Genomic DNA, 22,105 nt, shown 5'->3' on the forward strand with positions numbered 1-22,105 from the left:
GCAGCATCCAAAATAGGAGAAATCTTCAAAATCCATTCCCATGACAACAAGTAATTGCACACAGAAAAGTGTGCTATTGTGGCAATAAAGCTGAATTCCCTGAAGACCTTTCAGAGACACTACCAATTTGTTTTGTATTTTTTTCCCCACATGCTCTTTTTATCTCTGTACCACTTCATGCTCTCTAGATTTTAACTTGCCAAACAAGTAGAGACTAGGTAAATATGTTCTGATTTATTCCATAGGGCAGAGGTCCTTTTAATTTCTTCTCCTGAAATAATTTAAAGGCAATTCTTATCTCTTTCCCACCAACACAGAGCATATTGCAACTTTTGATTTCCTGGCCAATAGTACAGTGGAAGATTAAAGAATATTTGAGCCACCATTTTTGTAAGATACTATGTAAGGACAGGTTGTGGAAAGTGCTGAATACTTTCATCTTCTTGTGGTTTCAGTGAAAATGTTGTTTAGCGTATTTACGTAAAATCAGCTCAGTATTTTGACAGGTCAAAGGTTTGGCCAAGCTTAGCTGGACGGCTGAGTTGGAAAGGCTACATGGTTTCAGTAGCCATCAGCAAGTGTTGTGGTTTAACATCACACCCAGCTCTGTGTGCTGCCGGCTCCCAGCATCGTGACACAGGCTGGGCCTGAGCTTCAGCCTGAGCAGCAGCAAATGCCTCCAGATTCCTAACGAGACAAATTTATGGCTCTGCTTTGGAAACGCCCCCATAACGTTTGTAACTTGAAACACATATAACTAAATCTTGGAATTGCTTTGGTTTAGGATATTACAGGTGCTAAGGCCTAAGTCTCAAGGATATATTGGATATAATTATTCACAATGTCTTAAACCTCCCTTTAGGGTTTTCCTTCATATAATAGAGATATGTGGGGTACATCTCCAAAATCACTGAAAAGTGTTTTGATAAGATCAAATTGTAACAGGAGAAAGAAGTGAAGCGAAGAGAAAAAAGAGATTTCTGCATTCCATTTTTCATCACAACAGTTGACAACCCCCTCCCGCCCTTGAAGATAGAAAAGCCAATTTTAATTTAAACTACAAACTGTTGACCAGGCCTCAGCTTGGCTTTGCAATTCACTATATGCCTGAGGGATAAATTATTTAGCATTAGCACATGGTATGTCATGTCTTGTTACTTAAGTGGAGTATGGCCTCCATCCAGCTGCACCCCCGGGGCCCCCCGATTGGCTGTGGGTGATGTCATTTCCATGTGCTAATCCTGGGCCAGGCCCCGGGGGACAGCGCTGGCCGCTCCCCCCAGCCCCTCCGCCCCCCACCCGGGCTCGGCTCCGGCTCTGCTCCCACTCATCGCTCCCAGGTTCACCGCAGGTACTGCCCCCATCGCACGACTGTCGATACCAGTGCAGTGAAACAGAAGGTGTGGCAGATGAGCTGCATCGCCTGCACGTGGTGTTTTGTGTTCTTCAGAGAGGATTTGTAATAAATTTAGTGAGATGGAAATGGGAAATAAATTTTTGCTGCAGATCCAAGCTAAGTGGAGAATTTTTGAGAGGTTTATTTATTCAAATATTATTCTTAATTTATTTTTCTATTTTCAGTGTATTACAGATTTTTGCTGAAAAAAACCGTTTCCACACTGCAAGACAAAGGAATCCTGGACAAATGACCTGAGAGCATGAACTCTGCAAAATGCTTCTTCTGGAAGTTTGGCAATGGAATAATTAGCCACAGTGCCCTTTAAATGGCCATATTTTGGGTTCAGTTAACACCCTCATTATATTAAAAGGGCTTTTCCTTCAGAACCACCTTCAGGTTATTTGCCCCAGAGGAAATACTCATGCTATTCACCATTGGAAGGCTCCCAGCACAGAAACAAGGGTCACAGGGCTGGTTTCTTTTGATTTAATTTTACAGCAGTGCCGGTGAAATGCCAAGAATTACAGAGCACTGTGTCGTGCAGATGGTACCGTCTGCTCTCCGTGGTGAGGCGCAAGATTTGCATCTGTCTGTTGGTTCAGGTTAAGGTTGAGCAGTGGTTCTACGTGACAGGTAACAAGAGACACAACTGACACTCTGAGAGAAATCCACGTGCTTTGTTACTGTTACATTAGCATTTAAGCACAGTACACAATACCCCACCATTCGTTTCTTGTGGTAACAATGAAAACTGACAGTGATTTGCCTTCTCTGTCACTGAATCTTAATTCTTTGCAACAGTGCATGAGAAGAAAGGATTTTGTGAAAGCCGTGCGGTCTCATGGTGAAGTGATAATTCTCTGAGACAGAGGAAGAAGGGGAACTTTGCAAGGGGATTCCCACGAGAAGACATGTTGAACCAGTGCAGTACAAAGCGCTGCAAAATAAACAACTGTAGGACAGGAAATGAAGAACTCTAATCGATACCACAAAAGGGATTAGTTAGTCAAATGTGAAAATTCAAAACTGCAGTTTAAATCAGGACCGCTAACTCTTTCTTGCCCTGCACAAAATAAACAATCTATGACTCTATAGATTCACCAGCTGCATCCAGCTTTGATTTCTGTCATTTCAAAGCTGGCACCTGCAGCCAGCCCTGGCTCAGAACTGTAGCATTGCTTCAAGCACCCAGCTGGAGGGAAACACCTGCATTTGCACTATTGCTCATCCTCTCAAAACTACCAGACCTACTTGTAGCTAACTAATAAACAGCTAATTATAAACAGGGCGATTGGGCAAGGGCTCAGAACTGCTACCAGCGTAAGCACTGGGAAGCCACATTTGCTGGCATAATAGAACAAAAGTGCATTTCGATTTGGCTCCACACTCATTAGCTGGCCACCTCACAGTCCAACATATTTATATGCATATAAATATCTTCAAGGCAGGTGCCAAGAGAATGGTGCCAGTCTCTTTTCAGTGGTGCCCAGCAGCAGGACGAGGAGCACTAGCCATAAACTAAAAAACGAAGTTTCACCTCAACACAAGGTATAACTTCTTTAGGTTGAGGGCGGCAGAGCACTGGAACGGCTGCCCAGGGAGCGTGTGGAGTCTCCCTCTCTGGAGACATTCCACACCCACCTGGACACGTTCCTGTGTCACTGCTCCAGGTAAACCCTGCGCTGGCGGGAGCTTGGACTGAGTGATCTCCAGAGGTCCCTTTCAACCCTAATAATTCTGTGATTCTCGGATATTACCTCTGGCCACACCGTGATGGACTGCGGAGCAGGGCGAGCGAGGACGAAACGCACCCTGCATCAGCCCTGCCCAGCTCCGCAGCGTTCGCCTCAGCATCAGCGCGGGGTTGGAGGCGCCGAGACTTGCCAGGACGGCGGCGGCTCCGTGAAAGAACAATTTCTGAGGGGAGCGGGGAGCCGCCGACACTGTCCCAGCCCCGGGGGCAGAGCGGGAAGCCGACACCGCCCTCAGCCTGCCCTGAGGGCACCTCGGCAGAGCGCGCGCGGCGAGAGCAGGGCAGCGCGTGCCGGGGGCAGCTCTCGCGATACGCTCGGCCGGTGCCGGGCGGGGCAGGGGCAGGCGCGGAGCTCTCGCGAGAGCCGGGCGCGCGGAAGCGGCGTGGCGTGCGCGGGGCTGTGTCGTGAGAGGCCGTGAGGGACCGCGAGGGCCGTGCCGGTCGCTGCAGGATGCCGAGCGCTGCCGGCCGCGGGCAGGGCCAGGACCGCCGCCCGGAGAACGAGGACTCGTCGGCGGCTGATGTGGGTCTCCGCAGGGAACGTGGCGGGCGCGCTGCCGAGGCTCTCCGGGTGGGGGGGGCTGGGCCCAGGCGGGGTTTGGCCGGCCCGGGGGCACAACTGCCTTTGGCTTTACTGTGCCGCTCCCCCCTTCGCCAGGCCCAGCCTGTGATTCCCTGAAGAGCTGTGCCCCCCTCCCCCGAAACACCTGGGCTGCCCCTCCACAGTAGGGAGGGGGCTCCTGCTGGCCTAGCAGGTGCTTCTCCCTTGTACTTGAAGATCACACAGCGGTGCTGAAAGATTGTAGGCCAGTGTTTATTCCAGAAGAAAAAAGTACTAACAATGAGCATCAGTTCATTTTGTTACGAAGTAATTTTTGCTTATTATTGCATCAGCAGTAAGGAATTCCAAGTACTGGTGGCTTCCCTAAAGTTACAAATACGCCACGATTCATCAAAAGGAGACAAGCAAAGACCTTCCCCAAATAAAGTATTTAGTAGGAACTTTGGTTCACGTATTGAATAGAATAAAATAAATAAACCAAGGGGTTTTTGTTTGGAAATGCGTGGGTTTAGTTGGGAAAGAAGAACTGTGACATTTTTGGTGAAAATGCTGCCTTTTTCTGTGCCTTACCTGGCAGATTTTGTTAACAGTCAAGCTCCACCGGGCTGTGATGATTACATGTGATCTGCTCGTGTTTGAATATGGGAAGGAAATAGTTAATGTATATACTTACATAGGACTCAGGTCAGGAGTAGGGTCTCTGTAGAGATAATCACACTAACTTTCTGTGAAACAAGTAATGGTCTTCATGCATGGTTGCTGTTGTTGGAATTATTTTTTTCTTTCAGGGAACAATTGTCTTCTCTCTCTTCTGTATCTCTTGTAAGTCCAAAATACAGTTTTTTAAATATAGCTAATTATTTTGTATTCCCTCAGTTAACTCTGTGACAATTTTGTTCAGGTTTTTTGTGTGTGCTTCTTTGATACGTGTTTCTCACCTCCATTTTAGGATTATGCTAAGGAAAGATATGGAGTGTCATCAATGATACAATCCCAAGAGAAACCAGGTCAGTTGAAAAATGAAAAAAGTTTTTGCAAAAGAGATGGGGTGGGAAAGAAGGAAAAAAGAAGTTATGTGCCAAATACTGTCAGTATTTCCTTGAGAAATCTTTACCAAGCTTTCTTGTTCAAATGCCAGTGGAATTTTTTCCTTTTCTAGGATACATTTGGTACTTGTGAGACACTTGCATTTGGGCTCCATGTCCAGTTTTGGGCTCTACAGAGCAAGGAAGACATAAAAATTTTGGAGCCAGTCCAGTGGAGAGCTACCAGATTGCTCAGGGGACTGGAGCACAGGATCTGAGGGAGCTGGGCTTGTTCAGCTTGGAGACGAGGAAGCTGTGGGATGATCTTCTTATAGTTAAAATCTACTTAATGGGAGGGTGTAGGAAGGATAAAGCCAGGCTTTGAAGGTGTGTAGTAATTGGACTGGAGGTCATAGACACGAGTCAGAACAGGAAATTGAGATTAGAGGGAAGAAAAAAAAAAATCATGAGTGTGGTTGCATATTGGAGCTGACTTCCAGATTGAGAGGAATCTCAGTCTTTGCCCTTGCCTGGACCGTGCCTTACACGGCTTGTCAGTTTTGTGTCTGTCCATCACTGCAGACTTTTTTTTAATTACTAAATTATTATTATTTGTAGTGTACTGAGTCCTGAGATGTCAGGCTTTTTCCGTTTTTGGAGTAAGTTCTGCTGTGACTTACTACAGCAGTGCTCTCTCTCTGCGTAAGGTCTCCCTGCTTATGCAGCCTTCCATTTCTCCTGTATATGAGCACCAAAGCCATTAATACTGGATATTAATATTTATGGCTTTTATCAGTCATACCACTCTGAATTCAGGAAGTCCTGATTTTCTCCTGATGGGGAATTGGGATTCGGAAAAACTTAGTGGCTAGAGAACAAGCTCCCAGGCCAATATCCCAAGAAATATTAATCTTTGTATTAAATTCAGTGCATGAAATGGGAATGAGGGAAAATAACAGACTGGCTTCTTGTAAATTCTTCATAGTAAAATGTAAAACAGCAACATCATCTGTGATTAGGTGATTTTTTTTTTTCCTTTGAATATTTGTTTTGGTTGATCCCCCTTTAGGAAGGGAAATGCAGAATGTAGGGAAGAGGAGCAGTCAACAGAGCACTCACAGGTTGAAAGCAACTGAAGGGGAGCTTTATATAAACAATGTAAAGGGACAGAAAAATCAGCAGAGACTGCATTAACAGTCACTGTTGAATAAAATACATTCTAGCTGCTAGAGAAAGGGAATGGGAGTTGAAATCACATTGGAAGCAGCCCAGCTCCTGTGTTTCCTCTCCCAGATTTGCACCCCAGAGCAAACAACTGTGTGGGGGACCCAAGCTGGCAGATTGAGAGGGCAGATCATGTCCTGCTTTCATGGAGAAATGCCAACTGTCTCATATTCAAAAGAAACACTCAAAAGTACTGGAGAAAAAAATATATTGAGAAGGGAAATTGTGAAAGCAGCAGCAAATTATATTAAAAAGGCTGTGTGTCATATTTAGTTGTGTTGTCCCCTTGACTTTTGATCCTTGTTTAAAAAAACTTCTCAGTGTATGGACAATGTTGAGTGGGTTTTCCATGGGGCTTAAAATGCAACCTACAGCACTCCTGCTATTCTGTAATTGTAGAAGGTGGTTATCCAGAACACCAAAATTGGGTAACAATAAAGAACAAAATGCCTATAACAAAGAAACCGAAGATCAGCCTAGTCCCTTCCTTGAGACTAATGCACTTTTATTTACAGATTCAGTAGTTTCTGCCAGGGAGAGCTCTTGCCAAAGGCTTCATGGGAGGGTGAGATGATCACTTGTCATCAGTAGCTCCACTTGCCTTAGGTGTCTTGGAGTAGCTGCTGCTTGGGACAGGGGGTGGAGGGGGAAGCAGAAATGTTCCTGGCTATCTGAAGTGTATTAAATTTGGTTTTGAAGTCTGTGTGGCTACCTGCCATTTCTAAATCACAGTAACTAATGGTGGTATGAGGTGTGCAGCCCACGCAGCTTCTGGTGACCAGAGCCATCAGACAGCGCAGCACAACCTCAGGTGGGAGCTCAGGGGGAGCTGCTGCAGTGGTGCTGTTCAGCTCACTTGAGCCACACTGTCCAGAGGACACTGGCTGCACCTGGGAACTCACACAGCTTACAGTGATCAGAACAAGTTATTCTTCCTTTCCGAGGAATAACCATATTGTCCTTTTGCCATGCTGATAGATTCTTGTATCTCTGCAGGCAAATTAAATCTCTTTTCTCAGGTTCATAACTTTGTTTCTTCACCCTGCTCTGCTGAGCTCACACATACCTGTGCCTTCTTTCTTGGCCCACGTAAGTCCTCCTTCTGGTTATGTTGGCTGCCCTGGCTATCTGATGTTCTTGATTCCCATCATGTCAGGTTTTTAGGTCCTTCCTGCCTGCTAGTAAAACTCCATTTTTTGCCATTCCTTTTTTCTGCCTTCAGTCCCGTTATCTCACCTACCTTCCCTGGAAGCTGCTTTCTAATGCTGCTTTTCTAATGCTGCTTTTGATTTTCAGGTTTTTATGTCAAATTTGCCTTCTCTTTTTCAAAATTTTCTGGTACTGTAAAGATACTGGCACTTCACAGAGGCAACAGAAATATTGGTCATAATGTTCAAAATTCCATGATGCAGGATAAATTATCTTAGTAAACAGCTGATGTGACAGGCAGGGAATGGGGTCTGGAGGTGAAAAAGGGAATGGGGTCTGGATGTGAAAAAGTGTTGTTTTATGTATCCCACACAGCTTTTTGGACTTTTATCCTCTTTTCCCCTGTTTAGAAGAGGTTAGAGTTCTGAGAGAAAAATAAGGATATTTAGTATGTTGGAAAGAAGAGATTGGGCTGTACATTAAGGAAAAAAAATTACAGCTTCCCCATAAACATGACTCCAAGTGGCAGTAAAGGTGAGATAGCCTGAATACTGAATTGGGGCAGAAAGTGTAATTTCACATTTACAGAGTGTTGTGTTTGAACTTTGTTTAAAATCTTTGTTCCCTTGTCTTCACTGCAACTGTAGCAAAGTTAAAAACATCTTTTATTTTTGCACTTAATTTATTGGCAAGAGGGCAGAAAGTGTGAGTACAGCTTGCATTTGCAAAAGAACAAGTAGATGATCATCTGAGAAGTGTTGGAAGGACCTTAAAGGTGAAAGCAAGAAGTTTCATTTTTGTTATGGAAGAGATAAAAATGAACTGAAAGGAATTCAGGTGAAATGGTATACCAAGAGTGCAGAGGGAATATACAGTGCGTTGGTTGGACAAGAGGAAACGAGTGACAAAGACAAATGGTTGCTTACACTCACAAATACAGGCAACATCATGACCTACTGGCATTTTAGAAATGAGAGAGAAAGAAGATGAGATTTGGGAAATGTGGGAGGAGGGAAACGAAGTGGTGTAGTTGCTATGTGCAGCTCATTGCAGTGGAGCACATTGACAGGAACAGACGTAGTGGGCACAATGAACATCAGGAAACTCTTTTTTACTGTGAGGGTGACCAAGGATTGGTACAGGTTTGCCCAGGAAGAGTTTCCTGTCTTGGAAATACTAAAAAACCATCAGAACGTGATCTTGGACAGCTGGTACTATGTCACCCTGCTTGTGAACGGGGTTCAGTGGGGTGACTTCCAGAGGCTCCTCCTAGCCTCAGTCCATGCTGTGATTCTGTGATCTGCTACTGGAAAAAAAGGCTTTATGATGTCTTCTTGTGGATATTGTTTATTACCCTTTTTATGAAAGGTGAAATGTTTTTTAATAATTAATACAATATAACAACTTTTGTGTTAAATGTGTCTTGTTTACTCTTGGTGAAACATGAACCACTAGGTATCCAAAAGACTTAAAAAAATATTTATCTAATACAAATGGTTCCTGAAACACTAAGGATCCACAAAAGGTGTAACACCTCATTCTGTCTTTATGCTTGTGCCTAGAAAATGTTTTAACGTTTGTAACAATACAGTTTCAAGTTGACTGAGATAATTTTAACTGTCTGAATATCACTCTTGGAAATACTGAAGGTTGTGGATTGTGATGGTTGCATGTTTCCTATAGTACAACACTGTTAAAGTTTGAATATCAGTTGCTGGCAAGTGATAACATCTTTATTCCCCTTTCTCCCTTCCCCCCCCCACACGTATACACACTTCATGAATATATTTGAGTCAATTTCCTATCCCATTTCTCTGTGCACTTCATTCTGTTCTGGATTTGATATGTGTCTGTGAAGAAAGAACTGCACTGCCCTGACATAAGCTAATAAAAGTTTTAAATCCCCTAAAATCCTCAGTGCAGAATAACAGGCTTGCAGGGCAAGCTGTGACTGGTATTCAGAGACAGAAGGAAGGAGTCCAGAACAGCAGATGGTAACCTGGAGTGGGCAAAAGAGTTTTTTTCCGGAAACTTTGGAAAAGTTCTGGCAGGAGAAGTTTACAGTGGAAGTGTCTTAGCAAATTTAATGTTAATTTGAAACGAGGGAGAAGTCTCTGAGGAAAGAATCATACAACAGAATCATACAAGGAATAGTGGCATGCACCAGCATATTGTCAGTTCATAATGGTTGTGTACAATTTTTAAAGTCCTGATTTATTTAAAAATATTTTCCTTGATTACTTTTTTTTCCATTTGCTATCCAAAGTCTGTCCTTTCCAAGCCATGCATTCCTGTTATTTAGCTTTGTAGCTTCATTGGATTTGAAGGGTTCTAATCAGTCCTGGCTCTGACAGTGATAGTAGTGCTTGATCAGGTTGTCAAACAGATTTTCCTAAAATAAATGTTATCCATTTTACACAGTAATACTCTCGTTGTTCCAAAATGCTGTTGTTTTAATCAAAATAAAACTTTTAAAAGTTATAATGCACATTTATATGTGGTTTCTTTCTGTTCTTTATTTTAAATAATAGTTATTTTATGGTTATATTCATCCTACTTTTATAAGGTAGATACAGAGAACAGTCATGTCACCTCTGAGCCTTTGTTTTTCTGGGTTCAACATGGCAGCTTTCACCCTGAACAGTGCAGCAGGGCAGACGTCCCTTAGGCAGCAGAAATTCAGACTAGTAAGTGCGGGTAGTACAGTGAAGTCCTATCAAAACCAGTGTAGTCGTTATGGGTTCTGCCATCCGTGAACTACAGTGAGTCTTGCTGTTGGTAAAGTGCAGTTTGACCCTGCTGTATAAGTCAAAAATAAGCTTGAAGTAATTTAAAGCTACTGGATCAAGTACAAGTCACTAAGAAAGGAAATGGGATCTTGTGTGTTTTCAGTTAAGTCAATTATGCTGTTGATACAAAAAGTGATGTTTTGGATTTATTATCAATTTTATCAATAGCCATGATAGAAAGTGTATTTGGAGTTTAAAGTGAAAAATGTTTTGCTTTGAAAAAAACAAAACTGTTTTAAAATGTGTGGTTTTTTCTGTAATTCAGATAGAGTTTTGGTTCGCATAAAAGACTTGACAGTGGAGAAGGCTGATGAAGAGGTTTGGGTTCGTGGCAGAATTCACACCAGCAGAGCTAAAGGTGAGAGGCCTCCAGGGTTTTTGGTTTTATTTCCTCATGTCATTAGTACAACCTTAATGTTTGTTGTGCTTTCATGACCTGTTGCTTATGTCTTGCATTCAAGAAAACTTTGCCACCTGGTTACTCAGGGTTGCCTCAATGTTACTTTGACTGGTTATTTTCTTTTTCTACCTCTCTTTTTCCCAAGAGGGAAAAGGAGATTTTGGGTTTAGCTGTGTGGAAATCAGTTATTGTAGTAAAAGTAAATTTTTGTTTTACTGTGTTGCTAAATACCAGATAGACAATTGTAAATAATAGTAATTTTAAAATGTAATTATTCTCTTTAAGGTGTTAATAGTTGTGAGATAAAGCACTTCTAAGCTTCTACACTAAAACATGCTTGTATTATAAATGTATCAGTTGTTATCATATTTCTTCTGCTGCACATGACTATTTTCACCACACCTTTTCTTTGACCGGAAACAAAAATCTGTGTTAAAATTTCAGAATTCTTACTTTCGAATACTGGTATCTAATTATATCAATTTGAACTTCAAATAAGAAGCATCATCTTTCTTTAGCAAGACAAAGGGGAAAAACCCTTTCATAGGTTCTCAGCAGTGTGGGCTGTCACACTTGGCTGTCTGACAGCCATATTTCTTCCCTGGAATCAGAAGTTCCCCCTGGAGACCAGGTTGCCATATGCAAACTTCAATAGGCTTTGGCCTTTGCAGTTGACATCAGATGCTGACAACTGTTGTGCTGGTTTCGGTTATGTTTGGCAGCTCTGTAGATATAAATAACTTGTCTTTCCAAGAACTGAAAAAAAAAAAGAGCATAAAGAAATTATCTTCACAAATGAAACTTAACAGTAGTCTTAAAATTGGGAATGATGCAAATTAGGGGCGAGAATCCAGTACCAAGTATCGTTGAAGATACCAGATTCATATCTCTTTTTGAGAATTCATGTTCTTAAAACATGTCCTTCTTAATGAGTAGTGTCTGTGCTGCAGTTGGTTAAAATAAGGAGCTGCATTCAAATATATACATATGATGCATATTTTAATTTATATTAGAATCTTTAAACTTAAGGAGTCCTCAATAGTTTTGTAGTGGAAATGGAAATCTCTCTATTATTTAAAGAAATTGTCAACTCCAAAAGCTGTGAAAGCCTTGGTCATTACGACATGAAGTTGTTCAGACAGGAGACACTCCATCTGCTTTAAATGTTACTAATGTTACTGTCAGGATATGAATTAGAGTATCCTTATGGCTTTTCTTTTGCAATTATTGGAAGAGTTCAGGCTATTAACAGAATTCAGGATATTATAGGCAGGTGTCTATGCGGACCTGGAAAGCAGTGTAAAGTTCTATGGTTGTTGATTGCTGTCTGTGTATGACATTGGTTCATGGTATCTTGCATGATATATATGTTTACTTCAAACACAGTAATATCTCTGTAACAAGGCAGTATTAACTTAAAAGAAGCTGTTGTAATCCTTCACTTTGACCTCACTATTGTTTTTGATGAAACAACACTGCTTATTTTCAAAACTCTTTAACACAACCTGAAGAATGAAAGCAGAAGGAGTTGATCATGGGCATGAATGTCCTGAATTTATTGATGGTGTCTCTTGTTACCACTTGGTCTGACAACACAGAACAATTCTGACATTCAGGGAGCGCTGCTAGGGAATGCCATATGCTTGTTTACTTAAGCTTTGGGGAAAGAATCTTACAAGAAAAGCAAATGTTTAAGAGTAAAAAGTAATCTTAGTCTTTCCCACACACAACATGGCACTATTCCTACCACTGTGGAAAGGAAAGCCTTGCAGGAAACAGGAGAATCTTTCACAAAAACAAGCTTTAGTTTTTCTCAGAAACTTGAGTTTGACTCCTAAGTAACCAATGTAGCCTTTATTTAACCCTGTCTGGTTCTGACCAATAAACCAAAAAAAATTAATGGGAACAACTGCAGATTCCAGCTGTCTCATATAGCGAGTCACTCATGGAGTCTGATGGAAATTAACTGAAGGATGTGTAAAGAATGGGGTGTTGGGAAATTCTGTGTGTTGTACCAGAATTAAAGTGCACAGGGCCCTGTGGCTTGTATCATAGATTGAATAAATGTTATTTCTGGCCTTATTTTAAAGCCAGCCTAATCTACTGATCACGATTATCGTTGAAAACCCCTTGGGAAGTTGTCTGGGTTTGGCCAGGCAGCTGGGGCTTGTGCAGAATGTTAGACCTGAACTAGATTTTGGGTTATGAATGCATAGGTCTATGAAACATCTGAAAATAAGAATTCCATCAAGATAAATTTAAATACTGGGCCAAGTTTTATAATAAACTGTGTAAAGTCTTCTCTTTGCTGGCAAATGTATGTAACCATCATTTAATTTATATGACCAAAATGTTCTCCTCTTTATACACATTACTTCCTTATATCCTTTTCTTTCATAAGGTTTTGTGTGATTTGGTACTTTTATCCAAGACGAACGATCGATTACTGGTTGTTCTGTGTGCTTACTTTTGATGGAATTCTCCTTTCGGTGTCTTCTCTTACTTGTTCAGGGTCTGAACATTCTATGGATTATACTGTGTCAGATAATTTTAACCAAATTTCTCTTGAAACTTTCATCTTTTAGGCATTCTTGTGGGACATGATATTGTTTTTTTTTTTTAATAGGAACTTAGTGTAGTTTACTTTTGAATGTGACTGAAGTTGGTGCTATACTTTTCACCTGAACACCACATAAATGTTTGGAAACACATGGAGAAGATCCCATTGTCCAAATTTTTTCTCACTCAGATGCTTCCTTTTTCCCATCTCTTGATCTGGAAAGGCTTCTAAGCATGAGCTGGATTTGATTATGGCTGGTCTTTTTGATACTTTATTTTGAATGGCTTCAGCTCTCTAAGGAAAAGTTCCCATCCCTCTTTTAATCTTTGTGACTGTGATATTTTAGCCAGTCCTGAGTGAACTCCATTTGATCACTTATCTTCTGTGTGATTAGAAGTGTTTGTGTCCTGCAAAACATACTCTTCCTTCATGAAAACAGCTACTGTTACTCATGGCAAACACATTTGAGTCCTTTTATAATGCAGATAATGATCAGACTTCCAGTGTTTGGGATTGAGTACAACTGCCAGACTTTTGGATGAGGATCTGAGCAAGCTGGTCTTGGTGAAGATGTCCCTGCTCATTGCCGGGGGGTTGGACTCAATGGCCTTTAAAGGTCTCTTCCAACCCAAACTATTCTATGATCCTATGACAGCAGGTCCCTTCATTATTTCACTGTTTTATAGCTGAGAGATGTCGTAGCAGTCTTCAACTGTGCGGTTTTTGTTTGAACACCTAGTACATCATTGCTGAAACTTTGATCATGTTTTGCTAAATTGTTTGTCACTAAACTCATGGAGACAAATACTATCTTCTAGGAAATACTATATCCAACAGCTCTGTAAGAAATACTGAGATGTCAAAGATGTGAGATATGACTGCCTTATCTGAAGAAACTCAGCCTATCATGTCCTGTGGAAAAATTGTCCTTTCTTTGTTGACTTGCTGGATCTGAAACACAGCCTGTATTTTTCTAATTTAAATCTGTTGTTTAATGTTTGCCTGGAAGAAATACATGCATCTGTACCATATTGGATATTGCAGCCTCTGGAATACAGAAATAGTTGTACTCTGTTTTCTGAAAATACGTAATTAATCTTGTTGCATTGTTGTTTGTCGTAGGACAAGATCAGTTATTTCCAATAATTATAATTAATATTTAATAACATTTTGTACTAGTTTCCCATGTTTGCTTTTATTTCCATGAGATTGTGTGTCAAGGGTTCTGCATTTATTTTCTGATACTCTTGAATTATCTGTAGCTATGTGTCAGGAACGGTAATCTGCTTAATTACAAACTGCAGAAAACTGCAACTGGCTTTTTAGTGCCAGTTTTCGAGTTAGGCATGTTTTGGCTTATTGGTTTAGAGTTTGAGTCAACAACAGGGAAGTAACTGTCTATAACAAAACTTCTGGCTTCTTCCTATTCTCACCATTTCAATGGAAATGTTACGGCATTATGAGTCAGAACTTGGAGTTAAAGTGATCATGGTGCCTTTATCAGATACTGGTACACCAGTTATATGTTTGTTGCTAATTTTTGTCTAGGAAGAAGCATCTAAAATCACCATATTTCCTTAAAACTAAGTTAAGGAATAAATTAGAGATGTGAGAAGAGGTATGACATGATTGTAACTGTCAGCTAAACAGATTAGAAAGAGCTTTGTTGACTTGGAAACACCCATTTTAAAAGTCAACAAAATGCACTAAGTTCTTTGTACATTATTACTAATTCCTATTAACTTCTTTTTCCCTAAGCTGTTCATGAATAAATTGCTCTTACAGGAATTTTTAATTGGGTCTTTTAGGTTCTTGTCATTCACTAGAATCAATACTCCTTTTGTTCCCCTTCATTCTGAATGTGTGGTGTATTATAGAATGAACACTGTTGGTTTAGTCCTTGTGGTACAAAATCAAGCCTATTTCTCTCAGAGCAGCTTTGTAAAGTGAACTCTGCAGCTTTGATTTGAGAAGATGAGAAAAAACATCTTTAAAAATAATTTAGACTTGAACTTGTGAGCAAAGAAACAAGGAAAAGTATGATACATTTCTTGCAGTTGAAGAAAAAGATACTTTAAAAGTTATGGTTTGTTGTTTTTCTTTTGTCTAAAGACTCTTTATCTTGGAAGGCTTACTGTTATTTTTAGAAAATGTCCATTCAAGTGTTTATAGATGTAAGGCATGATTATTTAATTTATCTCAGTGTTTGTGTGTGTGTGTGTACATGTACAGCTGAGAAGTTAGAAGCAGCTTTAAGGAGGGGGGGCAGCGATGAATGAGAGAGAGACGCACACTCTTAAGAGCTCAGTTTGTATTTAAGTAGTAAAGTATTTTTTCTCATTCACAAAGACCTCGAGTAACTTGTCCTTAATACACCTGTGTTGTTTCTCTTTGTATTCAGGGAAGCAGTGTTTCTTAGTCCTGCGTCAGCAGCAGTTTAATATCCAGGCTCTTGTGGCTGTGGGACAGCATGCAAGCAAGCAGATGGTAAAGTTTGCTGCCAAGTAAGTAAGCAATTATATCCTGTTGTCAGAGTAAACAATGGTGGGAACCAGGACTCCTAGGGGTTGGGACCATTTTCACACATTAACATCAATGCTTCGTTTGTTTTAAAATGTAGTTATTTAAATTGTCAGCTCTCTATTGCGTTGAATACATTATACTGACAAAAGATAAAATAGAGAACAGGCTTGAAATTCATTCTGAACTGCTGAAGCAGCATTCTCTTGCCATAGACAACCTACATTTTCTTCCAAGCTGGCTAACAAAAAGTCTGGCAAGCTGAGCTTAGTGGGACACTTCATTTGGTGTGTGGTGGTGGTGTGTGTCTGCACATGTTCAGGGTTTTTCTTCTACCAGACATATACAGTGTAGTAATACATTCTACACTTAGAACTGCTGTGAAGAAGTCCCATATTGCAAGTGGCTTACTGAGTTGAAGAAATTAAAAGTAGCTTCCGTGCACTGGGTTACACTTATCTACACCTTATTTTTGGCACTAGAATGTTAATTTTAATTTAAAAAAAATTTGGCAGGGGTGATAGACTTGCCAGTTGAAAAACTGTTTGTTGAAGCAATTTGAATTCAATTATTTGGTTTGTTTTGTTCCTAAAGATAAAGAATTACCTTTCCCTTCTACTTGCCCCAAGATTGTGCTTTCAGGTTGTCCTGTGATAAATATGCTTGTGTGACAAATGTGCTTTATAGTAGAGCTTTTAATAATGTGTATCTACTTGTTCACAAATAGAAATGTGGATCAATTCTGTGCAGTTTATTCGGTGCAGAATATGTTTAACATGTGGCACTTGAGTTGCTTCTGTGTAGTTCTTGGCACTACTCTCATGCCTGGGAAGGGAGCCCCCACTAATTAGCTGCGAAAGTGCTACAGCCTTCAACCTTCAATATGTCAGGGAGGGGAAGGATTCATTATAGTAGAGACTTCCAGAAGCCAAGTTAAGAAGGTTGGGATAATGCTTCTGCTTATGGGGTTCAAGGCAACGGGAAAACAGAACCAGCAGTGTTTGTTGTTTGGCGGTGCTCAGTGCTGGCAGTGCCAGTGTGAAACATGCTGTTCACAGGTGTTTATGAGCCAAAGTGAAGTGTTCTGTTTCTTCATGAAATGATTTGTACTCTCCAGCGCTTGGAATCTTTGAAAAGAATTAAGTGTATAATGTACTTGTTCCCTAATTCATCTCCCTCTAAACTCCCAACAGTCTGCCTGTACTCCCTCAAAAAACTTGTGCTACAGAACAGTGGAACAACTCTCAGAGTTGTGATGCACGCTCTTCTATTCTCCAGTTCTCTCCAATATATCTCTCTTTTTTAGTTTTCTTCATGGTTCTTTCCGCCACAGCTGAATTTCTTACACTTCATGATTGGTAGATCTCTTAGTGGTTAGGAGTTCATGAGATGGAAGTTGATCTTTACTCTTTTTTTCCATATGCTGACTGCCACTTGTAAACCTGCTGTGGTTTTTTATAATTCACTGATCTTTTTTTACTCAATTAGTTTTCTGCCAGATTAGTGATTTAAATTAGGTTATGGAGGTCCAGAGCTAACAAGGAGTGGTAAACGGTAGAAGAGGATATCTGGAAAGAGTAGAGGGTAAAGCTCCTTTCTCTCTGGCAGCAGTGACCTGTTAAACCAGGCAGAAACCTCATCCTTAGGTTCTTCCCAACTCCCTGTCATCTCCCCACTTTCTTGATGAGGCAGACCTGAATTCCTCAGAACAGCCAGACTGATGATATTTATAGTGTTTTGAATTTTCGTTCTGCTTCTTTTTTGGGATAGCATTTGCTAGCTGAATCCTGGTACTTCAGCCTCACTTGCTTTGTAGCATTCGTGTTTTCCTTATTATTTGTGCTTCTGAAATGCTTGCATGCTCATCATCATGTTCTCTGAATGGCGTAACTGTCTCTGTTACAGCCTTCTGGATTTTCTTTTGGGGGTTTGCTTTTGGTTTTTTTAATACCAGTAGCGCAGCCATCTTCTCAGGATTCCTTCCCACCAACAAACCTATTTTATTAATATCCTGCCATGCTCTCACTTTTTCCAGTGTTTGATCTCCTACAGTTCTGTCTGCTGTTGTCACTGCAGCTGCCTCTTGTCCTTCAGAGGCTGCTGCTGTTCCTGGCTCATGAGTGCACGTGGGGTCACTGTGTCAGCAGCACCTGAAGCAGAGTCCCAGTACGTGCCTGTCCTCAGTCACTTTCCTGCCTCCTTTCACCTGCTTTGGAATGATCTAGTTATTTCTAGCAGATGAGGCTGGGCTTAGATGTCTAAAAATAACTATCCTGTTTCCCTGCCTTTCTCAGTGTCTTTTTTTATCATCTCATTTCCTACACGTTAAATGAGGAAATACACATTATTGAAGAAAACATTTAACTTAAATATCTTAAATTTCAATTAAATTTTTAAATGTTTTCACTGATAGTGCATAAACTATATTTTCCACATGCTATTTTCTCATATTTTCATACTGTGTCCACAACTTTCTTTAAAATGTTTTGTGAAATTCTGGATCTTGAATTTTTAATGTCAGTTGATTAAATAATGAGCATTTTTTTGGTACAGATTTTCATAAATGATAAACAAACCAGTTCCTCTTGTAGATATTGGCACATGGAAACCAAGAACTTTCATAATGTTCTGTGGTCAACAACATTCATAGAATAATTACTTCCATTATCATTAGAATATGAGTTCTTTATAGTGAAAGATACTTTATAGTGGTTTCACTCAGGCTTATAAAGAAATTTCTTTGAGTTTAACCCTGGAAAGTTTCTAGTTGAACTTGCAAAACAAACATAGCGCAGAGCCAGTTGAGATACTGGATTGGCAGCTGTGGAACTGTTCTTCTGTCTTTTTTCAGAAAAAAAAAATACAGCCCAGCAAGGGATGCTGCAGAAGAGAAACAGTTAATTGTCTCTTTTAGACAGCAGAGGTGCCAGTTAGTAATTTATCGTAGTAATTTATCAACCTGCTTTTTTCCATCAAGCATTGGGTGTGGCTGATTTTGGTTTTCTTTCTCCTTTTCTGCATCAGCATTGAGCCTTTCCCGACACCCCACTGCCAGAGCTGATAGAGCACTTGGGAGAGGTGGTTAACAGATTCTAATTTAGCCGCTCAAAAAATTTCCCCTTGCACAGGAAGTAACTTGATGGCTCTTCATAGTAGACTAGAGAGTAAAAATGCAGGAAAGAGATTAAAATGGAGAGGGAAAAAAATATTAACTTGTATGAAAATAATTCACAATGTAGAAAAATATATGTAGTTCTTTAGCTAGATAAATTGGTAATACCAGGAAAACTGCTGGATATTGCAGAATATTTTCTTTATACATTTCTGTTTAATTTTTATATCAGAAGACTGGAAGAAAATGTCAAATTGCACCTAAGTTTGCTGGTGACACAGAAATTGGACTGGTAAATAGGGATTCAGGAGTGTATAGTAAGCAGGATTCTTTTAGAATAATCACTTCAATGTTCTTCAGTGTGAATTTGTGCCTTTGTGATCATTTGGTCAGATTTTGTGTGTGCTCAGAATTAAAAAATATAAAAGTACAGAGAGAAATGTGAGATTGGGATAGATAACTGACATGACAGGAGCCCATGCAGTTCTCTGAGTTTTGGAAAAGAGGAATAAAATGCCATTAATATAACATGTGCCTGGTTTTAGGCAATTCTGGAATTTTTTGTCCACTTTTGTTGTTTTTCTGTCTGAATACATGTCAAATTGGAAAAGGTTGATGGTGAAGTTGCAAGATGAAATGATACATGGTCAGGCAAATCTGCTTTCTGTGAGACTAAAGAAAACTCTGTTCTCTCCTAGAGAAGCTAGTAAATAATTTAAATCCCAGTCTGATGGTGCCTATGCAGGAAGATTTTCTGCCAGTGGGGTTCTTTACATTGCAGATACAAAGGTATGACAGGATGCAATAAACAGAGGATGAAGTTAGGGGAATTTAGAAGGAAAATAAAGTGTAGGTTTTTTTGTGAAGATTATTAAAAATACATTGTGGATTTTGTTACTTAAAATCTTTAAAAGCAATTTGGCTTCTTTTTTTCCCAGAAGATATCTGGGTTTAACCAAGTGTTAGAATGTTGGTATAGGAAACTGATCATTATATTTTTAGGATGAAGAGAATAAGAATAGGTGTTTGCCTGGCTTTCTTGTATACAATGTCAGTTAATTTCCTTTTAGGGGGCTCCTTGCATACTTGCTATATTTGTGCAGACAGGATTACAGTTGTTGAGTATAAAATGTTTATGTTCTTAATTACTTACAAAATGCACTCATTTTTTGAAAGTAAACCAGTGCCTTCACTTTCACTGGCATTCAGATAAAGGATCATTGATTATTATGTTTTATTACAACTATTTAATATTTTTAATACTGTATTAATATAATTTATGCAGTCTGCTTACAGAAAGGTGTTGAAGAAAAAAACAAGAAGATACCACAATAAGTATAGATGCTATAGAAGAAGTAAAACATTTTCTATTTAAAGGCTATAAATAATCAAGTTTCTTCCTATTCTTCAGACTTTTGACCAAGAAAGTGTTGATTGTGATTCACTTTGGGAGGCCAGCGTAGGGTTCAGCTTGCAACATGAAGGTGTTGATGAAAGATGTTGTCATAAAATCTACAAGAATGCAATCCTGTGGTTAAAAGAGAAAGTCTTGGCTAATAGACATGCAGCTAATTAAGAGGGACATAAGGCATCTAGTGGACACTTCAGTAAATATAATGTTGATTTTTTTGAATGTTACACATAAAGTAGTTTTTTATACAGGAAAATGTTTTATTGTTGGATTTTATGAATCTATATACTAAAATAGTTTCTTCTTGGATTAAACAATGTAAAGGTGTCATCTGTCTTTTCTTAATGCCTTATGCATCCTAATTTAGTTTCTACTCTGTGGTAATATTAATTACAGGTATAAATGTTATCCTTAATGGAAATGGTGGTACTTTGCCATGTTTTTCTGCTACTTGTTCACTTTTATTGGTGTTTGGGGGATTTTTGTTACCCAGGGGAATTTTATCAAAAATCACCCAGATTACTTATTGCTGCTGCTGTGGCGAATGTTTTGCTGTAGTTACTGGCATTTTGTTAAAACATCTTGTTTCTTGTTGTGACTTGAACTGAAAATGCTATTTCAGTTACATCCCAGGAGCTACCTGTTGGGATCAAAGCAGAACCTTCCAGGTTTCTGTAGTTTATGTTTGATGCAGTGTTAGGCACTTCAGACACTTCCAGTAGGTCTTGCTGAGCATGATTCAAACAGAGCTCAAAACACAAGCTTTTATTTCCATACCAGATTAAATGTGGAGTTTAAATGAGGAAAAGCACATTTTTTAATTATCAAATGAAAGTTTAGAGGAGATGAGGGTTGTTTATAAATACAAAGATGGTCACATGCAGTGGGAACCTTCCTAGTGCTTTTGTGTGCCCAGGCAATTACTTGAATATTTGGTTACGGGGACCTACACAGTTAGGAACTCAGTTAAAATACATCTTAAAATTATGGCAAATGTGATGACTAAGGAATGCTACATTTTTAAATATGTTCCAGATCAAGAAACATGTTTTATTTGCAACTCCAGCATAGAGATGGAGAGAAAGCTCATTTTATCCTACGTGCGAAGTTTTAAATTTGTTATGCAAGTTTGCAAAGCAATATTGCAGTTACAGTGATGTAAAAGTCAGTTTCTTCCTGTATTTTTCATCTGATACCATTTTCCATGTCTTGAATTCCTTGCATGTTCTGATCAGAGCTCTGTACAGACTTCGCTAGCACTTCTTCTTCACGGGTCTACTAATCTAATTATGAATCCATCATACAACACATTTATATTTAACTATTATTTTCTTTTTCACTGTGCAAGGAGTTTCCTTCGATAAGTTTGAAACATTATTTGCCGTTATTAGTGAGAGGGCTTTTATTCAGGAGAGTAGAAACTGGTATTTTCAGTGAAGACACTGCTAGTCATGTCATTAGTGGTGTTTTCTGAACATTTGCCAAAATGTTGACATGGAAAAGGAAGTGGGAAAAACAGATAGAGGAGAACTGTTTAGGGGGAAAAAAGTTCACATAAGAGTAAAACTTTAATTCTTTTAAACATTCACACATTGGAAAAGCAAAAGGAATTTTTAGTTGTACTTAATGCTGGTTTAGCATGATATATTCTCATAGATGATCATGTTCTCTTGCATCCAAAGTGCTGTATTGGTTCCACAGTCTTTTTAAGGACTTCTAAACAGAATCATTTGTTACAGAACGTACTTGGAAGCACTTGGTGTCATTTCAGTTATCCTTTCTCATATTTGTTGCCTCTGCTAAAATAATGGAGATGGAGGCTCACCCATAACTAAGTGGATTCTTATTTAAAGCTTGCTCTCAACCTCTGCTTTGTACAAATTTAGTTGTGATTTGAGCAACTGTAGCTCTTCTAAAGTGTAAATGCACCAGAAGAACACACTGTTCACCAATTTAATGCAGTATATGGAATTACCTAATGGTTAAGTAAGTCAAGCATATGAAGCACCTTGGTCTGTATTAACTTTAGAGCAGCTAATAAGTTCTACCACCTGAAAATATTACCATCAAAACATAGCGTAATCGGCTAAAATACTCAAATTTGGCTTTTTATTTTTTAGTTAATTGGAATTTACTTATAGTGCCACTGTTAGGTTTTGAGAATTTGATGCTTGAATGTTCCACTGTTACTTGAATATCAT

At 39.5% G+C, this 22,105-nt stretch overlaps 1 protein-coding gene across 1 annotated transcript in view; it reads left to right on the plus strand.

Moving 5' to 3' along the window:
• The first annotated feature begins 3,515 nt into the window (after window positions 1-3,515).
• The window catches only part of DARS1 (aspartyl-tRNA synthetase 1), a 37,854-nt gene continuing 19,264 nt past the window's right edge, over window positions 3,516-22,105 (plus strand). The window contains exons 1-4 of the mRNA XM_042041601.1: window positions 3,516-3,675; window positions 4,664-4,721; window positions 10,167-10,259; window positions 15,263-15,365. Of these exons, the coding sequence (XP_041897535.1) occupies window positions 3,604-3,675; window positions 4,664-4,721; window positions 10,167-10,259; window positions 15,263-15,365 (326 nt within the window). The 5' untranslated portion in view covers window positions 3,516-3,603. The remainder of the gene's footprint in view (window positions 3,676-4,663; window positions 4,722-10,166; window positions 10,260-15,262; window positions 15,366-22,105) is intronic.

This window comes from Corvus kubaryi, unplaced genomic scaffold (assembly GCF_017639235.1).
Source record: "Corvus kubaryi isolate FWS band 111438036 unplaced genomic scaffold, C.kubaryi_AGA036_p1.0 37396, whole genome shotgun sequence".
Lineage (NCBI taxonomy): Eukaryota > Metazoa > Chordata > Aves > Passeriformes > Corvidae > Corvus > Corvus kubaryi.